Raw genomic sequence first — 26,892 nt, 5'->3', positions numbered from 1 at the left:
ATGCAAGCAAGCAGGGAGCTTAGGAGAAAAGCATCTCAGCAGGCAGAGAGGTGGAAGCGGAAGTTAAGAGAAGTTAAGAGAAAACATCTAAGGAGAAAACATCTAAGGAGATTGCAGAAACTATCAAAATTGGGTTAAGAACTGTCCAACACATTATTAAAAACTGGAAAGATAGTGGGGACCCATTTTCTTCGAGGAAGAAATGTGGCCGGAAAAAAATCCTGAATGATAGTGATCTGCGATCACTTAAACATTTGGTGAAATCAAATAGAAGAAAAACAACAGTAGAACTCCGGGCTATGTTTAATAGTGAAAGTAAGAGCATTTCTACTCGCACAATGTGAAAGAACCCAAGGGATTGGGACTGAACAGCTGTGTAGCCTTAAGAAAACCACTAATCAGTGAGGCTAACTGGAAAAATGGCTTCAATTTGCTAGGGATCATAAAGATTGGACTCTGGGGCAATGGAAGAAGGTCATGGTCTGATGAGTCCAGATCTACCCTGTTTTAGAGTGATGGGTGCATCAGGGTAAGAAGAAAGGCAGGTGAAGTGATGCTCCCATCATGCCTAGTGCCTACTGTACAAGCCTGTGGGGGCAGTACTATGATCTGGGGTTGCTGCAGTTGGTCAGGTCTGGGTTCAGCAACAGTATGTGTTCAAAGAATGAGGTCATCTGACTACCTGAATATACTGAATGACCAGGTTATTCCATCAGAGAATTTTTTCTTCCCTGATGGCACGGGCATATTCCAAGATGACAATACCAGGATTCATCGGGCTCCAATTGTGAAAGAGTGGTTCAGGGAGCATGAGACATCATTCTCACACATGAATTGGCCACCACAGAGTCCTGACCTTAACCCCATTGAGAATGTTTGGGATGTGCTGGAGAAGGCTTTGCACAGCGGTCAGACTCTACCATCATCAATGCAAGATCTTGGTGAAAAATGAATGCAACACTGGGTGGAAATAAATCTTGTGACATTGCAGAAGCTTATCGAAACAATGCCACAGGGAATGTGTGCCGTAATCAAAGATAAAGGCGGTCTAACAAAATATTGGAGTGTGTGACCATTTTTTTTGGCGGCGACTTTTTTTCTATATAGTGTAGATATATATATAAGACATGCTAGTTAGGTTAATTGGCCTCTCTAAATTGCCCTTAGGTGTATGAATGAGTGAGTGCTTGGTTGTTTGTGTGTTGCCCTGCGATGGACTGGCGACCTGTCCAGGGTGTACCCTGCCTCTCGCCCATAGGCTGCTGGAGATAGGCACCAGCTCCCCCGTGACCCACTATGGAATGAGCAGTAGAAAAGGACTGACTGACTGACTATATATATATATATATATATATATATATTGTTATATATTGTTATATATATATATATATATATTGTTATATGTTATATATATATATTGTTATATATATATATATATATATATATATATATATATAGTTATATATGTTATATACAAAAGTACATAGTATTAATGAGTGCAAGATGTATTTAGTGGCAACCGCAGCTCTATATAGAGTTTATCTGTGTATCTGGCAACACCTGAATCGAAACACCTGTGGGTGTATGTGTGGCCGAGTTTGTGTATATAAGGTTTCTCCCACCCCCGGAATGTCGATCAAGACACATCCATACAGTGCAAGAAAGTGATATTTCCTTAAATATTATTTTACTAAATAAGGATGGCTAATTAAACAACACTGAAAATTAATTACACTGAAGGTTGTTCTTATTCGGCAAATCATTCTTTAAAATATTATTTTATTAAAGTAATGTTTTATCTACCCTTCTGACTTTGCAGTGTGATTGGTTGTTTAAATGTACACCAATTTCTGTTCTTAGTTAGTTCTAAGACTAACTTGACCTCATTTCCAAGTTCCTGAAGATAAACCTTGGTTTTCAAACAAATAACACTGAATGGTAATACTGCATTATTTTATTGGTCATGGTTTTTGACAATTTTTATAACTTCCTTTTCATAACTTCAGAGAGGACTTACTATGATAACCCTTAAGTATCTCCTTTCCCTACAAAGTTTATGTACAGAGGATCTTCAAAAGTGGCCCAATTGTATATTTCTAGATTTTTATGTTAACTTCTTTTTACTGCATTCTGCCTTTAATTTTTTCATTCATTCATTGTAAGATAATGCCATTAGCTCTTATTCCATCGAAAGCCCAAGGATTTAAAGCCCTAGGATTTGTTTTAATAGGAATCCCAGGAAATTCTGTACTTTCTTTTTTCATTGCCAAAAACCATTTATTTAAATCAGCCTAATGACGTACGGGAAAGTTGTGAATAAAACTGCATTACACCTTCATTCCAGCAGATGTTATGGAGATTGATTTGTCTCAATATTATTCAATCAAACAAAAAACTAATTTCAATCCAAAAAAAACTAATCTCAATCAAAAAAATTAATGGTGGTGAAAACATTTGGAATATTCAATAAATAAATAAAAACTACCGAAATAATTATAGATGAATTTAAATTTAACATATCCATTGTTAATGCTAACACATATAGGAACATATGTATTTAGTGACTAAAATATTTATTGGATTGTCAAACTTGTGTCCCCAGAGTTTTGTACCCGTAAGAAAAGCACGTGACCATACCTAAGCGGCTGTCCCGGGTTCGAGTCCCGGACCAGGCGACATTTACCGAATGTCTCCCCCTTTCCTGTCTACCTACTGTTAAAAAAATATAAAGGCCACTAGTGCCGAAAAACATAAGCTCCCTGTGGATTTATTGATAATTAAAAATGGGAAACAAAGCCAAACATGAATTTACCGCCTTTACTAGTTTTATTAACAGATGATGCACTTTTCCAAGATACTTCTGAATTGACAGGGGTTGAGACAAGTGAAAACATTGCAGGGTTTTCCATCAGCAGTTTACACAGTTTTATTAATCATTTATAGTGTCCACTGCAGCGTTAAGAAGCTTTATATCTGCAGTTTTTGACAGACAAGCGGGAGGGTTACGCTGGACAACTCAAAACGAACCTGCAACAATGCACTGCAGCAACATTGAGCTGAGAGGGGTATCTTACAGAGGGCTGGAGGTTACAGTGTGTACGAAAATGAAGTCATGCATATTTCAGTTTATACCAAAGGCTTCTGACATTTGCATCCACAGGATCAAATATTACAAGAATGGGGGGGGAAAAAAGGCAAAATATTTTTAGCAAACAATCACACATAAACATCATGAGCCCTCTGCAGGAAGAAACAAATCATTAACGGGTCAACCCCCTCTTTGTCCACTTCTCTTGATTTAACTTACTGAAGATGCCGCCGCAAACAACTCAAAGATAATTTACACACATTTAAACAAGCATCACTCAAACTCTACAAATTTAGCCTATAAGTCCAAAGCGCCAGCCAGGTAAAGAAGTTCTGGTCCCATCCAGGTTTTCAGCTTCAGACCCGAAATGAAGGCCGTTGAGGTCGGCTGTTCCTCTGAGCTCTGAAATGCGGCTGCAGATGGACGCCTCCATAGCAGATCTGCTAACAGGACCTCTGATACAGGTGTGGAAACTGTTCGCACTGGATGAATAAAATGATATATGTAGCTTTTAATCTTAAGTAGTTACATGTAGGAAGTCATTACTTTACTACTTTGTAGATGTGAGGGTCAAAGTGAGAATAGGAAGTGAAAACAGTCGAAACCCTGGAGACCACATCCAGAATTGAGTTTTGGAGTTTGTGTATTTTTTTTTTAAACCCTCTTTTGGACACTGGTGCTAATGATGTGCACAGATGAGTCCTCAGCTTCCACTTGGGGTTGCTGCTATCACCTTAGCACTGGTTCTTCACAGGGACTAATCCACCTCCTCCATGTTACTGTAGGATGGAGCTGCGCACTCTGCGGAGTGAGCGAAAAGGTCAGATGGTTCTTAGTTAGTTCTAAGACTAACTTGACCTCATTTCCAGGTTCCTCAAGATAAACCTTGGTTTTCAAACAAATAACACTGAATGGTAATACTGCATTATTTTATTGGTCATGGTTTTTGACAATTTTTATAACTTCCTTTTCATAACTTCAGAGAGGACTTACTATGATAACCCTTAAGTATCTCCTTTCCCTACAAAGTTTATGTACAGAGGATCTTCAAAAGTGGCCCAATTGTATATTTCTAGATTTTTATATTAACTTCTTTTTACTGCATTCTGCCTTTAATTTTTTCATTCATTCATTGTAAGATAATGCCATTGGCTCTTATTCCATCGAAAGCCCAAGGATTTAAAGCCCTAGGATTTGTTTTAATAGGAATCCCAGGAAATTCTGTACTTTCTTTTTTCATTGCCAAAAACCATTTATTTAAATCAGCCTAATGACGTACGGGAAAGTTGTGAATAAAACTGCATTACACCTTCATTCCAGCAGATGGTATGGAGATTGATTTGTCTCAATATTATTCAATCAAACAAAAAACTAATTTCAATCCAAAAAAAACTAATCTCAATCAAAAAAATTAATGGTGGTGAAAACATTTGGAATATTCAATCAAAAAAAACAACTAATCTCAATCAAAAAATATTAAGTTGTGATCAAAACTTTCAGAGTTGTAACTTTGGGGTAAGAACGCTGTCAAAAACAATGTGTATGTAAAGACGGAAATGTGTGCATATTAGTCAATAGTTGTGCTTAAGTAAAATCCAAAAGAGGTATTGTATATTTTCTCTGTAAAAATACAAAATAAAATGTTACAACTTCAAGAAATTACAAACACAAAGTTCAAATTTACAGTTGTGGTTTATTCTTTATGAATACAATATGCTATAACAGTTTGTGAATACAATTTATTTTCTTTGAGAATACGAATTTACATCAGCGACTTGGTGTCACGTGATCTAAGGCTCAGAATATAGTGGGTGGAGTTATACAATGATGTACAGTAGGTGGCAGTATGCACCTCTGAATTTGTTGCGAACCACCAGCAGAAGAAGAGAAGAAGAAGCAGCAGCACCAGCGCCAAAAGAACGGACCAAGCGCATATATTAACGACATTAAGACATATATAATTTTAACATTACCTGACTTTGTACCGTAGTTTCTTGGTCCGTCATCTTAGCCCACACCTGCATTGGCAAATATAGGCAAACTGCATGTTCAGCTTTTCTGAAAATAATATATTGAAGATAATCTAAACCTTAACACAAATTGGCCGTAGTGTCTGCTGTTGTGAATCAATTAGATGTCTACGGCAGTTTAGTCACATATTCTATTACACAAGACTTGTTTACTATTGCAAAAATGTTTAATAGTTTGTCCGTGTACTCTGGGGTCAGACATTCATTTTGCTTATAAAGTGTCTGCATGGCCATTTTCATTCCATCACCCTGTTCCAGATCTCATGCCGTTTCTCACTGCTGTTGGCAGATCCCGGACAGGATGTAGGTTTTTCGACATTTGTGGTCTCTGGGAAGTGTTGGGGTTCTCTTGTTGGCGTGGAATTTGTAATTTGAGCTTCTTCACTGCTCTCCTGGAGAAACCCCACTTTGGATAAGAGCCATCATGGATGCCTTCCGGGTGTATGAATCTTGGTCACAAGAACTTTGAGGCCGTTAGCCGCACGCATTATTCATTTTGTCGTAGATGTCATACATGAAGTTAACAAATCTTTCACAAATGCCAACTTTCTTTAACAAGTTTTCCTTTAAAATGGCCAGATATACTTCTTCAAGCTCGGGGGCTCTCATGACAAATAAAGACAGGGCTCTTTTCTTTTTACAGAAAATGTCTTCACAAATCTTTGAAAAGATGCTTTTGACAAATCTATTAAGGCGTCCTGAGCGAATTATTATAGTTTGCCCCCGAACCTCAGTCCAGACCTTCTCAAAAATATACTCGTAGAGATCATCAAAGACTTTACAGGAGCATGACATATATGATACTTCAAGTGCCTGCACCAAAAGCAACTCAATAATCATGCCAACATATTCTTTTCTGTGCTCTTCCTCTAAACTGGGATTCTGTGAACTGTTCTTAGCTGTTGGAGATTCTGATAGATCACACGCCTGAAAATTCCCACTCTCAACAATTTTGGGTTCCAGGGGATAGCTAGCTTTTAAGCCTTTGAATTCTTCCCTGGATGGCTGTTTTTCAACATCAGAATCATTTAGGAAATTAACCTTTTTATTGTTATCAAATGATGACTTTGATGATCGCTCATTGTGGATGGTGGATTTATTGTTAACTTCAAGAGGAGGAGACTCTGGTTTTAAGATGTTACACACCTTGGCAGATGGTTGTGTTTCCAAATCATGGACATTTACCTCATTGTAAGTCTGGATGTTGTATCCAAAATGGTTGATTTCAGCCAACATTTCCTCCATCTGAGTGGCTTCAGGGATGGTTGGTAACTTGGGCACTCCCTCTTTTAACCATTGTTTCCCTCCATGGTATTTATTATAAATCGCAGGTGCACCCTTTGCTTTTCTTCTTGGTGCCCTCAAAGTGTGTGGTGCAGCATTGGTAGACGGAACATTCTCCTGTTTACAAATCTTTGCTTTTGTGCCATTATCTACAGCTGTTTGATGTCCCAGCAACCTAACTTGATCCACCGCGTGGAATAGTTTATCCATGCTTCTTCTGACCAGAGACTGTTTCTTCATACTGTCCTGATTGGTGGAGGATTGGATCTTGCTTGCCACTTCTCTGATAACTAATTTGTTAAACATTTTAATGAGTTCTAAATCACAAATCTCTGTACTTCCCAGGACGTTCGCAAGAGCTTCTGGTAGTTGGTTACCCACAATGGCTTTGACATCCTTGCGTGTGACAGGCAGGCTCTGGATTTTGGACAAAACCAGAGCAGAAAAGAAATTGGTACTGTCCAAAAGCAGATGTTCCTTCAACCATATTTTCTGTATCGCAGCACTACCAGCAACAAAGTCGTCCCACTTGTCTTTTGGGATACTGTACAGCAGTTTTTCCATTTAGATGTGCAGTTTTCTTTGAAAAACTATGAAAATATGGATTCCTTCTGGCTGTGTAACTACTATTGTGATGACTGAGTAGGTCTTTGTCTAGAAATCAAATTAATACAAACTGTGTTTACAGAAAAAAGTTGAAAAAAAGGTCAAATTTTCTCAAATCTTTCTGTAATCAGCAGGACTATGAACGCTTGTTAAAGTGTTCTGAGCAGAACTCGCAAGTGGTCCACTGTTTTGGACTTCAAACGTGTTTGTTACATCATCTACATCAAAGGAGTTCCGTCACAGAGCACGTGCGGCATGGAAACCATGGTGATGGATTCACGTGACATGAAGTCTGTTCGTAATCCAATCAACCAGCGTCGTTGTAAGGTTTTCTTACACATAGCAATGTTATTATTTGGGTTTCTTTCGAATTTACCATCCGATAAAATAATATTTTCTTTATTTATAACGAACATGTCCTAAAATGATGGTGCATTTCATTACTAGCATAAGTGCATTTTCTAAATAAAACATATTAACAGTCATTGTATCAGATGTTCATTACATTTTTGTACATATCTGTTTTTATATTTTAAATGTTTTTTATATAATCATCTAAACTTTTTCAAGATTTTAACTGAGCGGGGCTAATACTGCTTTAACTGAAGGTGATTGGTCCGAAGTTAAGCTGCGGTGTCAGTTGAGCTGAACTATTATAGCTTAAATTATCACAGTGAGCATAACATAATTTAACATAATTGTATTTTTATAGTTAATGTTTGACCCAACCGAAATAATTATAGATGAATTTAAATTTAACATATCCATTGTTAATGCTAACACATATAGGAACATATGTATTTAGTGACTAAAATATTTATTGGATTGTCAAACTTGTGTCCCCAGAGTTTTGTACCCGTAAGAAAAGCACGTGACCATACCTAAGCGGCTGTCCCGGGTTCGAGTCCCGGACCAGGCGACATTTACCGAATGTCTCCCCCTTTCCTGTCTACCTACTGTTAAAAAAATATAAAGGCCACTAGTGCCGAAAAACATAAGCTCCCTGTGGATTTATTGATAATTAAAAATGGGAAACAAAGCCAAATATGAATTTACCGCCTTTACTAGTTTTATTAACAGATGATGCACTTTTCCAAGATACTTCTGAATTGACAGGGGTTGAGACAAGTGAAAACATTGCAGGGTCTTCCATCAGCAGTTTACACAGTTTTATTAATCATTTATAGTGTCCACTGCAGCGTTAAGAAGCTTTATATCTGCAGTTTTTGACAGACAAGCGGGAGGGTTACGCTGGACAACTCAAAACGAACCTGCAACAATGCACTGCAGCAACATTGAGCTGAGAGGGGTATCTTACAGAGGGCTGGAGGTTACGGTGTGTACGAAAATGAAGTCATGCATATTTCAGTTTATACCAAAGGCTTCTGACATTTGCATCCACAGGATCAAATATTACAAGAATGGGGGGGGGAAAGGCAAAATATTTTTAGCAAACAATCACACATAAACATCATGAGCCCTCTGCAGGAAGAAACAAATCATTAACGGGTCAACCCCCTCTTTGTCCACTTCTCTTGATTTAACTTACTGAAGATGCCGCCGCAAACAACTCAAAGATAATTTACACACATTTAAACAAGCATCACTCAAACTCTACAAATTTAGCCTATAAGTCCAAAGCGCCAGCCAGGTAAAGAAGTTCTGGTCCCATCCAGGTTTTCAGCTTCAGACCCGAAATGAAGGCCGTTGAGGTCGGCTGTTCCTCTGAGCTCTGAAATGCGGCTGCAGATGGACGCCTCCATAGCAGATCTGCTAACAGGACCTCTGATACAGGTGTGGAAACTGTTCGCACTGGATGAATAAAATGATATATGTAGCTTATAATCTTAAGTAGTTACATGTAGGAAGTCATTACTTTACTACTTTGTAGATGTGAGGGTCAAAGTGAGAATAGGAAGTGAAAACAGTCGAAACCCTGGAGACCACATCCAGAATTGAGTTTTGGAGTTTGTGTATTTTTTTTTTAAACCCTCTTTTGGACACTGGTGCTAATGATGTGCACAGATGAGTCCTCAGCTTCCACTTGGGGTTGCTGCTATCACCTTAGCACTGGTTCTTCACAGGGACTAATCCACCTCCTCCATGTTACTGTAGGATGGAGCTGCGCACTCTGCGGAGTGAGCGAAAAGGTCAGATGGTTCTTAGTTAGTTCTAAGACTAACTTGACCTCATTTCCAGGTTCCTCAAGATAAACCTTGGTTTTCAAACAAATAACACTGAATGGTAATACTGCATTATTTTATTGGTCATGGTTTTTGACAATTTTTATAACTTCCTTTTCATAACTTCAGAGAGGACTTACTATGATAACCCTTAAGTATCTCCTTTCCCTACAAAGTTTATGTACAGAGGATCTTCAAAAGTGGCCCAATTGTATATTTCTAGATTTTTATATTAACTTCTTTTTACTGCATTCTGCCTTTAATTTTTTCATTCATTCATTGTAAGATAATGCCATTGGCTCTTATTCCATCGAAAGCCCAAGGATTTAAAGCCCTAGGATTTGTTTTAATAGGAATCCCAGGAAATTCTGTACTTTCTTTTTTCATTGCCAAAAACCATTTATTTAAATCAGCCTAATGACGTACGGGAAAGTTGTGAATAAAACTGCATTACACCTTCATTCCAGCAGATGGTATGGAGATTGATTTGTCTCAATATTATTCAATCAAACAAAAAACTAATTTCAATCCAAAAAAAACTAATCTCAATCAAAAAAATTAATGGTGGTGAAAACATTTGGAATATTCAATCAAAAAAAACAACTAATCTCAATCAAAAAATATTAAGTTGTGATCAAAACTTTCAGAGTTGTAACTTTGGGGTAAGAACGCTGTCAAAAACAATGTGTATGTAAAGACGGAAATGTGTGCATATTAGTCAATAGTTGTGCATAAGTAAAATCCAAAAGAGGTATTGTATATTTTCTCTGTAAAAATACAAAATAAAATGTTACAACTTCAAGAAATTACAAACACAAAGTTCAAATTTACACTTGTGGTTTATTCTTTATGAATACAATATGCTATAACAGTTTGTGAATACGATTTCTTTTCTTTGAGAATACGAATTTACATCAGCGACTTGGTGTCATGTGATCTAAGGCTCAGAATATAGTGGGTGGAGTTATACAATGATGTACAGTAGGTGGCAGTATGCACTGCCAGCAGAAGAAGAGAAGAAGAAGCAGCAGCACCAGCGCCAAAAGAACGGACCAAGCGCATATATTAACGACATTAAGACATATATAATTTTAACATTACCTGACTTTGTACCGTAGTTTCTTGGTCCGTCATCTTAGCCCACACATGCATTGGCAAATATAGGCAAACTGCATGTTCAGCTTTTCTGAAAATAATATATTGAAGATAATCTAAACCTTAACACAAATTGGCCGTAGTGTCTGCTGTTGTGAATCAATTAGATGTCTACGGCAGTTTAGTCACATATTCTATTACACAAGACTTGTTTACTATTGCAAAAATGTTTAATAATTTGTCCGTGTACTCTGGGGTCAGACATTCATTTTGCTTATAAAGTGTCTGCATGGCCATTTTCATTCCATCACCCTGTTCCAGATCTCATGCCGTTTCTCACTGCTGTTGGCAGATCCCGGACAGGATGTAGGTTTTTCGACATTTGTGGTCTCTGGGAAGTGTTGGGGTTCTCTTGTTGGCGTGGAATTTGTAATTTGAGCTTCTTCACTGCTCTCCTGGAGAAACCCCACTTTGGATAAGAGCCATCATGGATGCCTTCCGGGTGTATGAATCTTGGTCACAAGAACTTTGAGGCCGTTAGCCGCACGCATTATTCATTTTGTCGTAGATGTCATACATGAAGTTAACAAATCTTTCACAAATGCCAACTTTCTTTAACAAGTTTTCCTTTAAAATGGCCAGATATACTTCTTCAAGCTCGGGGGCTCTCATGACAAATAAAGACAGGGCTCTTTTCTTTTTACAGAAAATGTCTTCACAAATCTTTGAAAAGATGCTTTTGACAAATCTATTAAGGCGTCCTGAGCGAATTATTATAGTTTGCCCCCGAACCTCAGTCCAGACCTTCTCAAAAATATACTCGTAGAGATCATCAAAGACTTTACAGGAGCATGACATATATGATACTTCAAGTGCCTGCACCAAAAGCAACTCAATAATCATGCCAACATATTCTTTTCTGTGCTCTTCCTCTAAACTGGGATTCTGTGAACTGTTCTTAGCTGTTGGAGATTCTGATAGATCACACGCCTGAAAATTCCCACTCTCAACAATTTTGGGTTCCAGGGGATAGCTAGCTTTTAAGCCTTTGAATTCTTCCCTGGATGGCTGTTTTTCAACATCAGAATCATTTAGGAAATTAACCTTTTTATTGTTATCAAATGATGACTTAGATGATCGCTCATTGTGGATGGTGGATTTATTGTTAACTTCAAGAGGAGGAGACTCTGGTTTTAAGATGTTACACACCTTGGCAGATGGTTGTGTTTCCAAATCATGGACATTTACCTCATTGTAAGTCTGGATGTTGTATCCAAAATGGTTGATTTCAGCCAACATTTCCTCCATCTGAGTGGCTTCAGGGATGGTTGGTAACTTGGGCACTCCTTCTTTTAACCATTGTTTCCCTCCACGGTATTTATTATAAATCGCAGGTGCACCCTTTGCTTTTCTTCTTGGTGCCCTCAAAGTGTGTGGTGCAGCATTGGTAGACGGAACATTCTCCTGTTTACAAATCTTTGCTATTGTGCCATTATCTACAGCTGTTTGATGTCCCAGCACCCTAACTTGATCCACCGCGTGGAATAGTTTATCCATGCTTCTTCTGACCAGAGACTGTTTCTTCATACTGTCCTGATTGGTGGAGGATTGGATCTTGCTTGCCACTTCTCTGATAACTAATTTGTTAAACATTTTAATGAGTTCTAAATCACAAATCTCTGTACTTCCCAGGACCTTCGCAAGAGCTTCTGGTAGTTGGTTACCCACAATGGCTTTGACATCCTTGCGTGTGACAGGCAGGCTCTGGACTTTGGACAAAACCAGAGCAGAAAAGAAATTGGTACTGTCCAAAAGCAGATGTTCCTTCAACCATATTTTCTGTATCGCAGCACTACCAGCAACAAAGTCGTCCCACTTGTCTTTTGGGATACTGTAGAGCAGTTTTTCCATTTAGAGATGCAGTTTTCTTTGAAAAACTATGAAAATATGGATTCCTTCTGGCTGTGTAACTACTATTGTGATGACTGAGTAGGTCTTTGTCTAGAAATCAAATTAATACAAACTGTGTTTACAGAAAAAAGTTGAAAAAAAGGTCAAATTTTCTCAAATCTTTCTGTAATCAGCAGGACTATGAACGCTTGTTAAAGTGTTCTGAGCAGAACTCGCAAGTGGTCCACTGTTTTGGACTTCAAACGTGTTTGTTACATCATCGACATCAAAGGAGTTCCGTCACAGAGCACGTGCGGCAAGGAAACCATGGTGATGGATTCACGTGACATGAAGTCTGTTCGTAATCCAATCAACCAGCGTCGTTGTAAGGTTTTCTTACACATAGCAATGTTATTATTTGGGTTTCTTTCGAATTTACCATCCGATAAAATCATATTTTCTTTATTTATAACAAACATGTCCTAAAATGATGGTGCATTTCATTACTAGCATAAGTGCATTTTCTAAATAAAACATATTAACAGTCATTGTATCAGATGTTCATTACATTTTTGTACATATCTGTTTTTATATTTTAAATGTTTTTTATATAATCATCTAAACTTTTTCAAGATTTTAACTGAGCGGGGCTAATACTGCTTTAACTGAAGGTGATTGGTCCGAAGTTAAGCTGCGGTGTCAGTTGAGCTGAACTATTATAGCTTAAATTATCACAGTGAGCATAACATAATTTAACATAATTGTATTTTTATAGTTAATGTTTGACCCAACCGAAATAATTATAGATTAATTTAAATTAAACATATCCATTGTTAATGCTAACACATATAGGAACATATGTATTTAGTGACTAAAATATTTATTGGATTGTCAAACTTGTGTCCACAGAGTTTTGTACCCGTAAGAAAAGCACGTGACCATACCTAAGCGGCTGTCCCGGGTTCGAGTCCCGGACCAGGCGACATTTACCGAATGTCTCCCCCTTTCCTGTCTACCTACTGTTAAAAAAATATAAAGGCCACTAGTGCCGAAAAACATAAGCTCCCTGTGGATTTATTGATAATTAAAAATGGGAAACAAAGCCAAACATGAATTTACCGCCTTTACTAGTTTTATTAACAGATGATGCACTTTTCCAAGATACTTCTGAATTGACAGGGGTTGAGACAAGTGAAAACATTGCAGGGTTTTCCATCAGCAGTTTACACAGTTTTATTAATCATTTATAGTGTCCACTGCAGCGTTAAGAAGCTTTATATCTGCAGTTTTCGACAGACAAGCGGGAGGGTTACGCTGGACAACTCAAAACGAACCTGCAACAATGCACTGCAGCAACATTGAGCTGAGAGGGGTATCTTACAGAGGGCTGGAGGTTACGGTGTGTACGAAAATGAAGTCATGCATATTTCAGTTTATACCAAAGGCTTCTGACATTTGCATCCACAGGATCAAATATTACAAGAATGGGGGGGGAAAAAAGGCAAAATATTTTTAGCAAACAATCACACATAAACATCATGAGCCCTCTGCAGGAAGAAACAAATCATTAACGGGTCAACCCCCTCTTTGTCCACTTCTCTTGATTTAACTTACTGAAGATGCCGCCGCAAACAACTCAAAGATAATTTACACACATTTAAACAAACATCACTCAAACTCTACAAATTTAGCCTATAAGTCCAAAGCGCCAGCCAGGTAAAGAAGTTCTGGTCCCATCCAGGTTTTCAGCTTCAGACCCGAAATGAAGGCCGTTGAGTTCGGCTGTTCCTCTGAGCTCTGAAATGCGGCTGCAGATGGACGCCTCCATAGCAGATCTGCTAACAGGACCTCTGATACAGGTGTGGAAACTGTTCGCACTGAATGAATAAAATGATATATGTAGCTTATAATCTTAAGTAGTTGCATGTAGGAAGTCATTACTTTACTACTTTGTAGATGTGAGGGTCAAAGTGAGAATAGGAAGTGAAAACAGTCGAAACCCTGGAGACCACATCCAGAATTGAGTTTTGGAGTTTGTGTATTTTTTTTTTAAACCCTCTTTTGGACACTGGTGCTAATGATGTGCACAGATGAGTCCTCAGCTTCCACTTGGGGTTGCTGCTATCACCTTAGCACTGGTTCTTCACAGGGACTAATCCACCTCCTCCATGTTACTGTAGGATGGAGCTGCGCACTCTGCGGAGTGAGCGAAAAGGTCAGATGGTTCTTAGTTAGTTCTAAGACTAACTTGACCTCATTTCCAGGTTCCTCAAGATAAACCTTAGTTTTCAAACAAATAACACTGAATGGTAATACTGCATTTACTTTATTGGTCATGGTTTTTGACAATTTTTATAACTTCCTTTTCATAACTTCAGAGAGGACTTACTATGATAACCCTTAAGTATCTCCTTTCCCTACAAAGTTTATGTACAGAGGATCTTCAAAAGTGGCCCAATTGTATATTTCTAGATTTTTATGTTAACTTCTTTTTACTGCATTCTGCCTTTAATTTTTTCATTCATTCATTGTAAGATAATGCCATTGGCTCTTATTCCATCGAAAGCCCAAGGATTTAAAGCCCTAGGATTTGTTTTAATAGGAATCCCAGGAAATTCTGTACTTTCTTTTTTCATTGCCAAGGACCATTTATTTAAATCAGCCTAATGACGTACGGGAAAGTTGTGAATAAAACTGCATTACACCTTCATTCCAGCAGATGGTATGGAGATTGATTTGTCTCAATATTATTCAATCAAACAAAAAACTAATTTCAATCCAAAAAAAACTAATCTCAATCAAAAAAATTAATGGTGGTGAAAACATTTGGAATATTCAATCAAAAAAAACAACTAATCTCAATCAAAAAATATTAAGTTGTGATCAAAACTTTCAGAGTTGTAACTTTGGGGTAAGAACGCTGTCAAAAACAATGTGTATGTAAAGACGGAAATGTGTGCATATTAGTCAATAGTTGTGCATAAGTAAAATCCAAAAGAGGTATTGTATATTTTCTCTGTAAAAATACAAAATAAAATGTTACAACTTCAAGAAATTACAAACACAAAGTTCAAATTTACAGTTGTGGTTTATTCTTTATGAATACAATATGCTATAACAGTTTGTGAATACGATTTCTTTTCTTTGATAATACGAATTTACAACAGCGACTTGGTGTCACGTGATCTAAGGCTCAGAATATAGTGGGTGTAGTTATACAATGATGTACAGTAGGTGGCAGTATGCACCTCTGAATTTGTTGCGCACTGCCAGCAGAAGAAGAGAAGAAGAAGCAGCAGCACTAGCGCTAAGATGACGGACCAAGAAACTACGGTACAAAGTCAGGTAATGTTAAAATTATACATGTCTTAATGTCGTTAATATATGCGCTTGGTCCGTTCTTTTGGCGAAGGTGCTGCTGCTTCTTCTTCTCTTCTTCTGCTGGCGGTTCGCAACAAATTCAGAGGTGCATACTGCCACCTACTGTACATCATTGTATAACTACACCCACTATATTCTGAGCCTGAGATCACGTGACACCAAGTCGCTGATGTAAATTCGTATTCTCAAAGAAAAGAAATCGTATTCACAAACTGTTATAGCATATTGTATTCATAAAGAATAAACCACAAGTGTAAACTTGAACTGTGTTTGCAATTTCTTGAAGCTGTAACATTTTATTTTGTATTCTTACAGATAAAATTTACAATACCTCTTTTGGATTTTACTTATGCACAACTATTGACTAATATGTACACATTTCCGTCTTTACTTACACATTGTTTTTGACAGCGTTCTTACCCCATAGTGACCAAAAGAGGGAGACTCGTAACCAAAGATTTTTGACATGCGCAAATAAAAGCTTATGTTTTGCAAATAACTTTTTTCTCTTCATGAGAAAAAATGAGTCATTTTAATCTAAAAAAGTTTTATCAAACAAATTTTTTTTCTCCCAAAAATGAAATATTCCATTTAAAAAAAAATAATCGTTACAACTCTGAAAGTTTTGATCACAACATAATATTTTTTGATTGAGATTAATTTTTTGTATGATTGAATAATATTGAGACAAATTTACCTCCATACACATGGCATTACTCCTTTACTTTGTTTATAAGACTATTAACCAATAAATAAATGTTTTGTTTTAACTTATAAATAATAGATGATGATGAGCAGCTGTAGAATTATACAGTTCATTAATTCATTTCATTATTCTTTAAGTTGCACTCGATCCATAAACAGTTAATAATATATTCCTACAATAAATAAAAATGTCAAACATTTTTGGCATAAATATTTCGTTTTATTGTCTGGTACTTGCAGTTATTAACCACATACCTACTAAATGCATTATATTCACTTTAGCCACCACATACAAAGAACGGGTAGCGGGAAATCCTAGAGTGCCGGGCCAAGATCAGACAGCGGTTATTGGGGAAATCCCTGCCCAGTTAGCAGCTTAGCAGCCAGACCAGCCTGTAATTGGAGCTCTACTGCTCCAAAAACCCAGAAAAAACATTTTAAAGTAGTCTCATTCTTGATGAACTGACTGCACAGATGATGTTTTGAGGTCTACTGTCTCACTTAAAAACATCTTAAAACTACATTTTATGACAAATATTGGTACAAAAACGATTAATTGTATAGAAACCTGTGCCATTACTGAAGCAGCTGGTGCCAAGCCTTGCTGCCCCGCCCCTTTAACAAATCCCAGGAAAAGCTGAAAAGACCTATTCCAGACCAGAACCATTTACCCATGAAAGTAAAGCCCCAGGAAAGTGAAATTACCCGGTTTAATTCGTTAGGAAATGCAACCTGGGCTTTCTAAAGCCTGGGGCTTTTCAAAAGCAATGAAAAGGGGCTTTTGAAATTGTTTGCAAATCTTTGAGCATCATAGGATTAAGTCTCTGAAACTGAAGACTCAACAGCGGTCTTGGCTACCTTGACAACCCTTCCTTTTTTTCTTTATATTTTTCAATATGAAGAAATCGTTTGATTACTATGTTGCATGTTTGATATTGAAACGTTAAGTGAAGAATGGATTAAATAGAAAAACAATATATTGTATAGATACATTACATTATCATGAATTACAGCAAATTGGACTGTAGGAGAGCCGGAGTACTCGGAGAGAACCCACACCTGCATTGGCAAATATATGCAAACTGCATGTTCAGCTTTTCTGAAAATAATATATTGAAGATAATCTAAACCTTAACACAAATTGGCCGTAGTGTCTGCTGTTGTGAATCAATTAGATGTCTACGGCAGTTTAGTCACATATTCTATTACACAAGACTTGTTTACTATTGCAAAAATGTTTAATAATTTGTCCGTGTACTCTGGGGTCAGACATTCATTTTGCTTATAAAGTGTCTGCATGGCCATTTTCATTCCATCACCCTGTTCCAGATCTCATGCCGTTTCTCACTGCTGTTGGCAGATCCCGGACAGGATGTAGGTTTTTCGACATTTGTGGTCTCTGGGAAGTGTTGGGGTTCTCTTGTTGGCGTGGAATTTGTAATTTGAGCTTCTTCACTGCTCTCCTGGAGAAACCCCACTTTGGATAAGAGCCATCATGGATGCCTTCCGGGTGTATGAATCTTGGTCACAAGAACTTTGAGGCCGTTAGCCGCACGCATTATTCATTTTGTCGTAGATGTCATACATGAAGTTAACAAATCTTTCACAAATGCCAACTTTCTTTAACAGGTTTTCCTTTAAAATGGCCAGATATACTTCTTCAGGCTTGGGGGCTCTCATGACAAATAAAGACAGGGCTCTTTTCTTTTTACAGAAAATGTCTTCACAAATCTTTGAAAAGATGCTTTTGACAAATCTATTAAGGCGTCCTGAGCGAATTATTATAGTTTGCCCCCGAACCTCAGTCCAGACCTTCTCAAAAATATACTCGTAGAGATCATCAAAGACTTTACAGGAGCATGACATATATGATACTTCAAGTGCCTGCACCAAAAGCAACTCAATAATCATGCCAACATATTCTTTTCTGTGCTCTTCCTCTAAACTGGGATTCTGTGAACTGTTCTTAGCTGTTGGAGATTCTGATAGATCACACGCCTGAAAATTCCCACTCTCAACAATTTTGGGTTCCAGGGGATAGCTAGCTTTTAAGCCTTTGAATTCTTCCCTGGATGGCTGTTTTTCAACATCAGAATCATTTAGGAAATTAACCTTTTTATTGTTATCAAATGATGACTTTGATGATCGCTCATTGTGGATGGTGGATTTATTGTTAACTTCAAGAGGAGGAGACTCTGGTTTTAAGATGTTACACACCTTGGCAGATGGTTGTGTTTCCAAATCATGGACATTTACCTCATTGTAAGTCTGGATGTTGTATCCAAAATGGTTGATTTCAGCCAACATTTCCTCCATCTGAGTGGCTTCAGGGATGGTTGGTAACTTGGGCACTCCCTCTTTTAACCATTGTTTCCCTCCATGGTATTTATTATAAATCGCAGGTGCACCCTTTGCTTTTCTTCTTGGTGCCCTCAAAGTGTGTGGTGCAGCATTGGTAGACGGAACATTCTCCTGTTTACAAATCTTTGCTTTTGTGCCATTATCTACAGCTGTTTGATGTCCCAGCACCCTAACTCGATCCACCGCGTGGAATAGTTTATCCATGCTTCTTCTGACCAGAGACTGTTTCTTCATACTGTCCTGATTGGTGGAGGATTGGATCTTGCTTGCCACTTCTCTGATAACTAATTTGTTAAACATTTTAATGGGTTCTAAATCACAAATCACTGTACTTCCCAGGACGTTCGCAAGAGCTTCTGGTAGTTGGTTACCCACAATGGCTTTGACATCCTTGCGTGTGACAGGCAGGCTCTGGACTTTGGACAAAACCAGAGCAGAAAAGAAATTGGTACTGTCCAAAAGCAGATGTTCCTTCAACCATATTTTCTGTATCGCAGCACTACCAGCAACAAAGTCGTCCCACTTGTCTTTTGGGATACTGTAGAGCAGTTTTTCCATTTAGAGATGCAGTTTTCTTTGAAAAACTATGAAAATATGGATTCCTTCTGGCTGTGTAACTACTATTGTGATGACTGAGTAGGTCTTTGTCTAGAAATCAAATTAATACAAACTGTGTTTACAGAAAAAAGTTGAAAAAAAGGTCAAATTTTCTCAAATCTTTCTGTAATCAGCAGGACTATGAACGCTTGTTAAAGTGTTCTGAGCAGAACTCGCAAGTGGTCCACTGTTTTGGACTTCAAACGTGTTTGTTACATCATCGACATCAAAGGAGTTCCGTCACAGAGCACGTGCGGCAAGGAAACCATGGTGATGGATTCACGTGACATGAAGTCTGTTCGTAATCCAATCAACCAGCGTCGTTGTAAGGTTTTCTTACACATAGCAATGTTATTATTTGGGTTTCTTTCGAATTTACCATCCGATAAAATAATATTTTCTTTATTTATAACAAACATGTCCTAAAATGATGGTGCATTTCATTACTAGCATAAGTGCATTTTCTAAATAAAACATATTAACAGTCATTGTATCAGATGTTCATTACATTTTTGTACATATCTGTTTTTATATTTTAAATGTTTTTTATATAATCATCTAAACTTTTTCAAGATTTTAACTGAGCGGGGCTAATACTGCTTTAACTGAAGGTGATTGGTCCGAAGTTAAGCTGCGGTTTCAGTTGAGCTGAACTATTATAGCTTAAATTATCACAGTGAGCATAACATAATTTAACATAATTGTATTTTTATAGTTAATGTTTGACCCAACCGAAATAATTATAGATGAATTTAAATTTAACATATCCATTGTTAATGCTAACACATATAGGAACATATGTATTTAGTGACTAAAATATTTATTGGATTGTCAAACTTGTGTCCACAGAGTTTTGTACCCGTAAGAAAAGCACGTGACCATACCTAAGCGGCTGTCCCGGGTTCGAGTCCCGGACCAGGCGACATTTACCGAATGTCTCCCCCTTTCCTGTCTACCTACTGTTAAAAAAATATAAAGGCCACTAGTGCCGAAAAACATAAGCTCCCTGTGGATTTATTGATAATTAAAAATGGGAAACAAAGTCAAACATAAATTTTCCGCCTTTACTAGTTTTATTAACAGATGATGCACTTTTCCAAGATACTTCTGAATTGACAGGGGTTGAGACAAGTGAAAACATTGCAGGGTTTTCCATCAGCAGTTTACACAGTTTTATTAATCATTTATAGTGTCCACTGCAGCGTTAAGAAGCTTTATATCTGCAGTTTTCGACAGACAAGCGGGAGGGTTACGCTGGACAACTCAAAACGAACCTGCAACAATGCACTGCAGCAACATTGAGCTGAGAGGGGTATCTTACAGAGGGCTGGAGGTTACGGTGTGTACGAAAATGAAGTCATGCATATTTCAGTTTATACCAAAGGCTTCTGACATTTGCATCCACAGGATCAAATATTACAAGAATGGGGGGGGGGGAAAGGCAAAATATTTTTAGCAAACAATCACACATAAACATCATGAGCCCTCTGCAGGAAGAAACAAATCATTAACGGGTCAACCCCCTCTTTGTCCACTTCTCTTGATTTAACTTACTGAAGATGCCGCCGCAAACAACTCAAAGATAATTTACACACATTTAAACAAGCATCACTCAAACTCTACAAATTTAGCCTATAAGTCCAAAGCGCCAGCCAGGTAAAGAAGTTCTGGTCCCATCCAGGTTTTCAGCTTCAGACCCGAAATGAAGGCCGTTGAGGTCGGCTGTTCCTCTGAGCTCTGAAATGCGGCTGCAGATGGACGCCTCCATAGCAGATCTGCTAACAGGACCTCTGATACAGGTGTGGAAACTGTTCGCACTGGATGAATAAAATGATATATGTAGCTTATAATCTTAAGTAGTTACATGTAGGAAGTCATTACTTTACTACTTTGTAGATGTGAGGGTCAAAGTGAGAATAGGAAGTGAAAACAGTCGAAACCCTGGAGACCACATCCAGAATTGAGTTTTGGAGTTTGTGTATTTTTTTTTTAAACCCTCTTTTGGACACTGGTGCTAATGATGTGCACAGATGAGTCCTCAGCTTCCACTTGGGGTTGCTGCTATCACCTTAGCACTGGTTCTTCACAGGGACTAATCCACCTCCTCCATGTTACTGTAGGATGGAGCTGCGCACTCTGCGGAGTGAGCGAAAAGGTCAGATGGTTCTTAGTTAGTTCTAAGACTAACTTGACCTCATTTCCAGGTTCCTCAAGATAAACCTTGGTTTTCAAACAAATAACACTGAATGGTAATACTGCATTATTTTATTGGTCATGGTTTTTGACAATTTTTATAACTTCCTTTTCATAACTTCAGAGAGGACTTACTATGATAACCCTTAAGTATCTCCTTTCCCTACAAAGTTTATGTACAGAGGATCTTCAAAAGTGGCCCAATTGTATATTTCTAGATTTTTATGTTAACTTCTTTTTACTGCATTCTGCCTTTAATTTTTTCATTCATTCATTGTAAGATAATGCCATTGGCTCTTATTCCATCGAAAGCCCAAGGATTTAAAGCCCTAGGATTTGTTTTAATAGGAATCCCAGGAAATTCTGTACTTTCTTTTTTCATTGCCAAAAACCATTTATTTAAATCAGCCTAATGACGTACGGGAAAGTTGTGAATAAAACTGCATTACACCTTCATTCCAGCAGATGGTATGGAGATTGATTTGTCTCAATATTATTCAATCAAACAAAAAACTAATTTCAATCCAAAAAAAACTAATCTCAATCAAAAAAATTAATGGTGGTGAAAACATTTGGAATATTCAATCAAAAAAAACAACTAATCTCAATCAAAAAATATTAAGTTGTGATCAAAACTTTCAGAGTTGTAACTTTGGGGTAAGAACGCTGTCAAAAACAATGTGTATGTAAAGACGGAAATGTGTGCATATTAGTCAATAGTTGTGCATAAGTAAAATCCAAAAGAGGTATTGTATATTTTCTCTGTAAAAATACAAAATAAAATGTTACAACTTCAAGAAATTACAAACACAAAGTTCAAATTTACACTTGTGGTTTATTCTTTATGAATACAATATGCTATAACAGTTTGTGAATACGATTTCTTTTCTTTGAGAATACGAATTTACATCAGCGACTTGGTGTCACGTGATCTAAGGCTCAGAATATAGTGGGTGGAGTTATACAATGATGTACAGTAGGTGGCAGTATGCACCGCCAGCAGAAGAAGAGAAGAAGAAGCAGCAGCACCAGCGCCAAAAGAACGGACCAAGCGCATATATTAACGACATTAAGACATATATAATTTTAACATTACCTGACTTTGTACCGTAGTTTCTTGGTCCGTCATCTTAGCCCACACCTGCATTGGCAAATATATGCAAACTGCATGTTCAGCTTTTCTGAAAATAATATATTGAAGATAATCTAAACCTTAACACAAATTGGCCATAGTGTCTGCTGTTGTGAATCAATTAGATGTCTACGGCAGTTTAGTCACATATTCTATTACACAAGACTTGTTTACTATTGCAAAAATGTTTAATAGTTTGTCCGTGTACTCTGGGGTCAGACATTCATTTTGCTTGTGAAGTGTCTGCATGGCCATTTTCATTCCATCACCCTGTTCCAGATCTCATGCCGTTTCTCACTGCTGTTGGCAGATCCCGGACAGGATGTAGGTTTTTCGACATTTGTGGTCTCTGGGAAGTGTTGGGGTTCTCTTGTTGGCGTGGAATTTGTAATTTGAGCTTCTTCACTGCTCTCCTGGGGAAACCCCACTTTGGATAAGAGCCATCATGGATGCCTTCCGGGTGTATGAATCTTGGTCACAAGAACTTTGAGGCCGTTAGCCGCTCGCATTATTCATTTTGTCGTAGATGTCATACATGAAGTTAACAAATCTTTCACAAATGCCAACTTTCTTTAACAAGTTGTCCTTTAAAATGGCCAGATATACTTCTTCCAGCTCGGGGGCTCTCATGACAAATAAAGACAGGGCTCTTTTCTTTTTACAGAAAATGTCTTCACAAATCTTTGAAAAGATGCTTTTGACAAATCTATTAAGGCGTCCAGAGCGAATTATTATAGTTTGCCCCCGAACCTCAGTCCAGACCTTCTCAAAAATATACTCGTAGAGATCATCAAAGACTTTACTGGAGCATGACATATATGATACTTCAAGTGCCTGCACCAAAAGCAACTCAATAATCATGCCAACATGTTCTTTTCTGTGCTCTTCCTCTAAACTGGGATTCTGTGAACTGTTCTTAGCTGTTGGAGATTCTGATAGATCACACGCCTGAAAATTCCCACTCTCAACAATTTTGGGTTCCAGGGGATAGCTAGCTTTTAAGCCTTTGAATTCTTCCCTGGATGGCTGTTTTTCAACATCAGAATCATTTAGCAAATTAACCTTTTTATTGTTATCAAATGATGACTTAGATGATCGCTCATTGTGGATGGTGGATTTATTGTTAACTTCAAGAGGAGGAGACTCTGGTTTTAAGATGTTACACACCTTGGCAGATGGTTGTGTTTCCAAATCATGGACATTTACCTCATTGTAAGTCTGGATGTTGTATCCAAAATGGTTGATTTCAGCCAACATTTCCTCCATCTGAGTGGCTTCAGGGATGGTTGGTAACTTGGGCACTCCCTCTTTTAACCATTGTTTCCCTCCATGGTATTTATTATAAATCGCAGGTGCACCCTTTGCTTTTCTTCTTGGTGCCCTCAAAGTGTGTGGTGCAGCATTGGTAGACGGAACATTCTCCTGTTTACAAATCTTTGCTTTTGTGCCATTATCTACAGCTGTTTGATGTCCCAGCACCCTAACTTGATCCACCGCGTGGAATAGTTTATCCATGCTTCTTCTGACCAGAGACTGTTTCTTCATACTGTCCTGATTGGTGGAGGATTGGATCTTGCTTGCCACTTCTCTGATAACTAATTTGTTAAACATTTTAATGGGTTCTAAATCACAAATCTCTGTACTTCTCAGGACCTTCGCAAGAGCTTCTGGTAGTTGGTTACCCACAATGGCTTTGACATCCTTGCGTGTGACAGGCAGGCTCTGGACTTTGGACAAAACCAGAGCAGAAAAGAAATTGGTACTGTCCAAAAGCAGATGTTCCTTCAACCATATTTTCTGTATCGCAGCACTACCAGCAACAAAGTCGTCCCACTTGTCTTTTGGGATACTGTAGAGCAGTTTTTCCATTTAGAGATGCAGTTTTCTTTGAAAAACTATGAAAATATGGATTCCTTCTGGCTGTGTAACTACTATTGTGATGACTGAGTAGGTCTTTGTCTAGAAATCAAATTAATACAAACTGTGTTTACAGAAAAAAGTTGAAAAAAAGGTCAAATTTTCTCAAATCTTTCTGTAATCAGCAGGACTATGAACGCTTGTTAAAGTGTTCTGAGCAGAACTCACAAGTGGTCCACTGTTTTGGACTTCAAACGTGTTTGTTACATCATCGACATCAAAGGAGTTCCGTCACAGAGCACGTGCGGCATGGAAACCATGGTGATGCGTTCGGATTCATGTGACATGAAGTCTGTTCGTAATCCAATCAACCAGCGTCGTTGTAAGGTTTTCTTACACATAGCAATGTTATTATTTGGGTTTCTTTCGAATTTACCATCCGATAAAATAATATTTTCTTTATTTATAACGAACATGTCCTAAAATGATGGTGCATTTCATTACTAGCATAAGTGCATTTTCTAAATAAAACATATTAACAGTCATTGTATCAGATGTTCATTACATTTTTGTACATATCTGTTTTTATATTTTAAATGTTTTTTATATAATCATCTAAACTTTTTCAAGATTTTAACTGAGCGGGGCTAATACTGCTTTAACTGAAGGTGATTGGTCCGAAGTTAAGCTGCGGTGTCAGTTGAGCTGAACTATTATAGCTTAAATTATCACAGTGAGCATAACATAATTTAACATAATTGTATTTTTATAGTTAATGTTTGACCCAACTGAAATAATTATAGATGAATTTAAATTTAACATATCCATTGTTAATGCTAACACATATAGGAACATATGTATTTAGTGACTAAAATATTTATTGGATTGTCAAACTTGTGTCCCCAGAGTTTTGTACCCGTAAGAAAAGCACGTGACCATACCTAAGCGGCTGTCCCGGGTTCGAGTCCCGGACCAGGCGACATTTACCGAATGTCTCCCCCTTTCCTGTCTACCTACTGTTAAAAAAATATAAAGGCCACTAGTGCCGAAAAACATAAGCTCCCTGTGGATTTATTGATAATTAAAAATGGGAAACAAAGCCAAACATGAATTTACCGCCTTTACTAGTTTTATTAACAGATGATGCACTTTTCCAAGATACTTCTGAATTGACAGGGGTTGAGACAAGTGAAAACATTGCAGGGTTTTCCATCAGCAGTTTACACAGTTTTATTAATCATTTATAGTGTCCACTGCAGCGTTAAGAAGCTTTATATCTGCAGTTTTTGACAGACAAGCGGGAGGGTTACGCTGGACAACTCAAAACGAACCTGCAACAATGCACTGCAGCAACATTGAGCTGAGAGGGGTATCTTACAGAGGGCTGGAGGTTACGGTGTGTACGAAAATGAAGTCATGCATATTTCAGTTTATACCAAAGGCTTCTGACATTTGCATCCACAGGATCAAATATTACAAGAATGGGGGGGGGAAAAAGGCAAAATATTTTTAGCAAACAATCACACATAAACATCATGAGCCCTCTGCAGGAAGAAACAAATCATTAACGGGTCAACCCCCTCTTTGTCCACTTCTCTTGATTTAACTTACTGAAGATGCTGCCGCAAACAACTCAAAGATAATTTACACACATTTAAACAAGCATCACTCAAACTCTACAAATTTAGCCTATAAGTCCAAAGCGCCAGCCAGGTAAAGAAGTTCTGGTCCCATCCAGGTTTTCAGCTTCAGACCCGAAATGAAGGCCGTTGAGGTCGGCTGTTCCTCTGAGCTCTGAAATGCGGCTGCAGATGGACGCCTCCATAGCAGATCTGCTAACAGGACCTCTGATACAGGTGTGGAAACTGTTCGCACTGGATGAATAAAATGATATATGTAGCTTATAATCTTAAGTAGTTACATGTAGGAAGTCATTACTTTACTACTTTGTAGATGTGAGGGTCAAAGTGAGAATAGGAAGTGAAAACAGTCGAAACCCTGGAGACCACATCCAGAATTGAGTTTTGGAGTTTGTGTATTTTTTTTTTAAACCCTCTTTTGGACACTGGTGCTAATGATGTGCACAGATGAGTCCTCAGCTTCCACTTGGGGTTGCTGCTATCACCTTAGCACTGGTTCTTCACAGGGACTAATCCTACCTCCTCCATGTTACTGTAGGATGGAGCTGCGCACTCTGCGGAGTGAGCGAAAAGGTCAGATGGTTCTTAGTTAGTTCTAAGACTAACTTGACCTCATTTCCAGGTTCCTCAAGATAAACCTTGGTTTTCAAACAAATAACACTGAATGGTAATACTGCATTATTTTATTGGTCATGGTTTTTGACAATTTTTATAACTTCCTTTTCATAACTTCAGAGAGGACTTACTATGATAACCCTTAAGTATCTCCTTTCCCTACAAAGTTTATGTACAGAGGATCTTCAAAAGTGGCCCAATTGTATATTTCTAGATTTTTATATTAACTTCTTTT

At 37.8% G+C, this 26,892-nt stretch overlaps 2 protein-coding genes across 8 annotated transcripts; both read right to left on the bottom strand.

The window, feature by feature from the left end:
* Positions 1-2,803: 2,803 nt before the first annotated feature.
* On the bottom strand, positions 2,804-19,848 carry LOC124871673. 6 transcript variants are annotated; one of them, XR_007039074.1, is made up of 3 exons: positions 17,322-19,532; positions 5,062-5,106; positions 2,804-3,570 (listed from the first exon to the last, which is right to left on the bottom strand). XR_007039074.1 is itself a non-coding variant. In XM_047371140.1 (2 exons), exons 1-2 carry the CDS (start codon positions 19,179-19,181, stop codon positions 14,015-14,017), a joined length of 702 nt encoding a protein of 233 aa, XP_047227096.1. In that variant the 5' UTR covers positions 19,182-19,848; the 3' UTR covers positions 13,287-14,014. The 6 variants fall into 6 exon arrangements, 1 of the variants encoding a protein (XP_047227096.1); XR_007039080.1 differs by lacking the exon at positions 17,322-19,532 and adding an exon at positions 6,304-6,567; XR_007039079.1 differs by lacking the exons at positions 5,062-5,106; positions 17,322-19,532 and adding an exon at positions 6,304-6,567.
* A 424-nt stretch (positions 19,849-20,272) lies between these two features.
* LOC124871690 lies at positions 20,273-26,552 on the bottom strand. 2 transcript variants are annotated; one of them, XM_047371161.1, is made up of 3 exons: positions 23,752-26,552; positions 22,510-22,554; positions 20,273-21,037 (listed from the first exon to the last, which is right to left on the bottom strand). In XM_047371161.1, exons 1-3 carry the CDS (start codon positions 24,412-24,414, stop codon positions 20,999-21,001), a joined length of 747 nt encoding a protein of 248 aa, XP_047227117.1. In that variant the 5' UTR covers positions 24,415-26,552; the 3' UTR covers positions 20,273-20,998. The 2 variants fall into 2 exon arrangements, 1 of the variants encoding a protein (XP_047227117.1); XR_007039093.1 differs by lacking the exons at positions 22,510-22,554; positions 23,752-26,552 and adding an exon at positions 21,289-22,006.
* Positions 26,553-26,892: the final 340 nt, after the last annotated feature.

The sequence above is a fragment of the Girardinichthys multiradiatus genome, chromosome 1, assembly GCF_021462225.1.
Source record: "Girardinichthys multiradiatus isolate DD_20200921_A chromosome 1, DD_fGirMul_XY1, whole genome shotgun sequence".
NCBI lineage: Eukaryota > Metazoa > Chordata > Actinopteri > Cyprinodontiformes > Goodeidae > Girardinichthys > Girardinichthys multiradiatus.
This window is presented reverse-complemented; position numbering and strand designations above follow the sequence as displayed.

Excerpts from the sequence above, each read along its gene's own strand:
- LOC124871673 (XM_047371140.1), bottom strand. The coding sequence starts at position 19,181 with ATGGAAAAACTGCTCTACAGTATCCCAAAAGACAAGTGGGACGACTTT. Across the intron at positions 14,054-18,518 it reads ACATCCAGACTTACAATGAG|TGCGAACAGTTTCCACACCT; the intron begins GTAAATGTCCAT and ends TTATTCATTCAG.
- LOC124871690 (XM_047371161.1), bottom strand. The coding sequence starts at position 24,414 with ATGGAAAAACTGCTCTACAGTATCCCAAAAGACAAGTGGGACGACTTT. Across the intron at positions 22,555-23,751 it reads ACATCCAGACTTACAATGAG|GTGTGGGCTAAGATGACGGA; the intron begins GTAAATGTCCAT and ends TTGCCAATGCAG. Across the intron at positions 21,038-22,509 it reads AAACTACGGTACAAAGTCAG|TGCGAACAGTTTCCACACCT; the intron begins GTAATGTTAAAA and ends TTATTCATCCAG.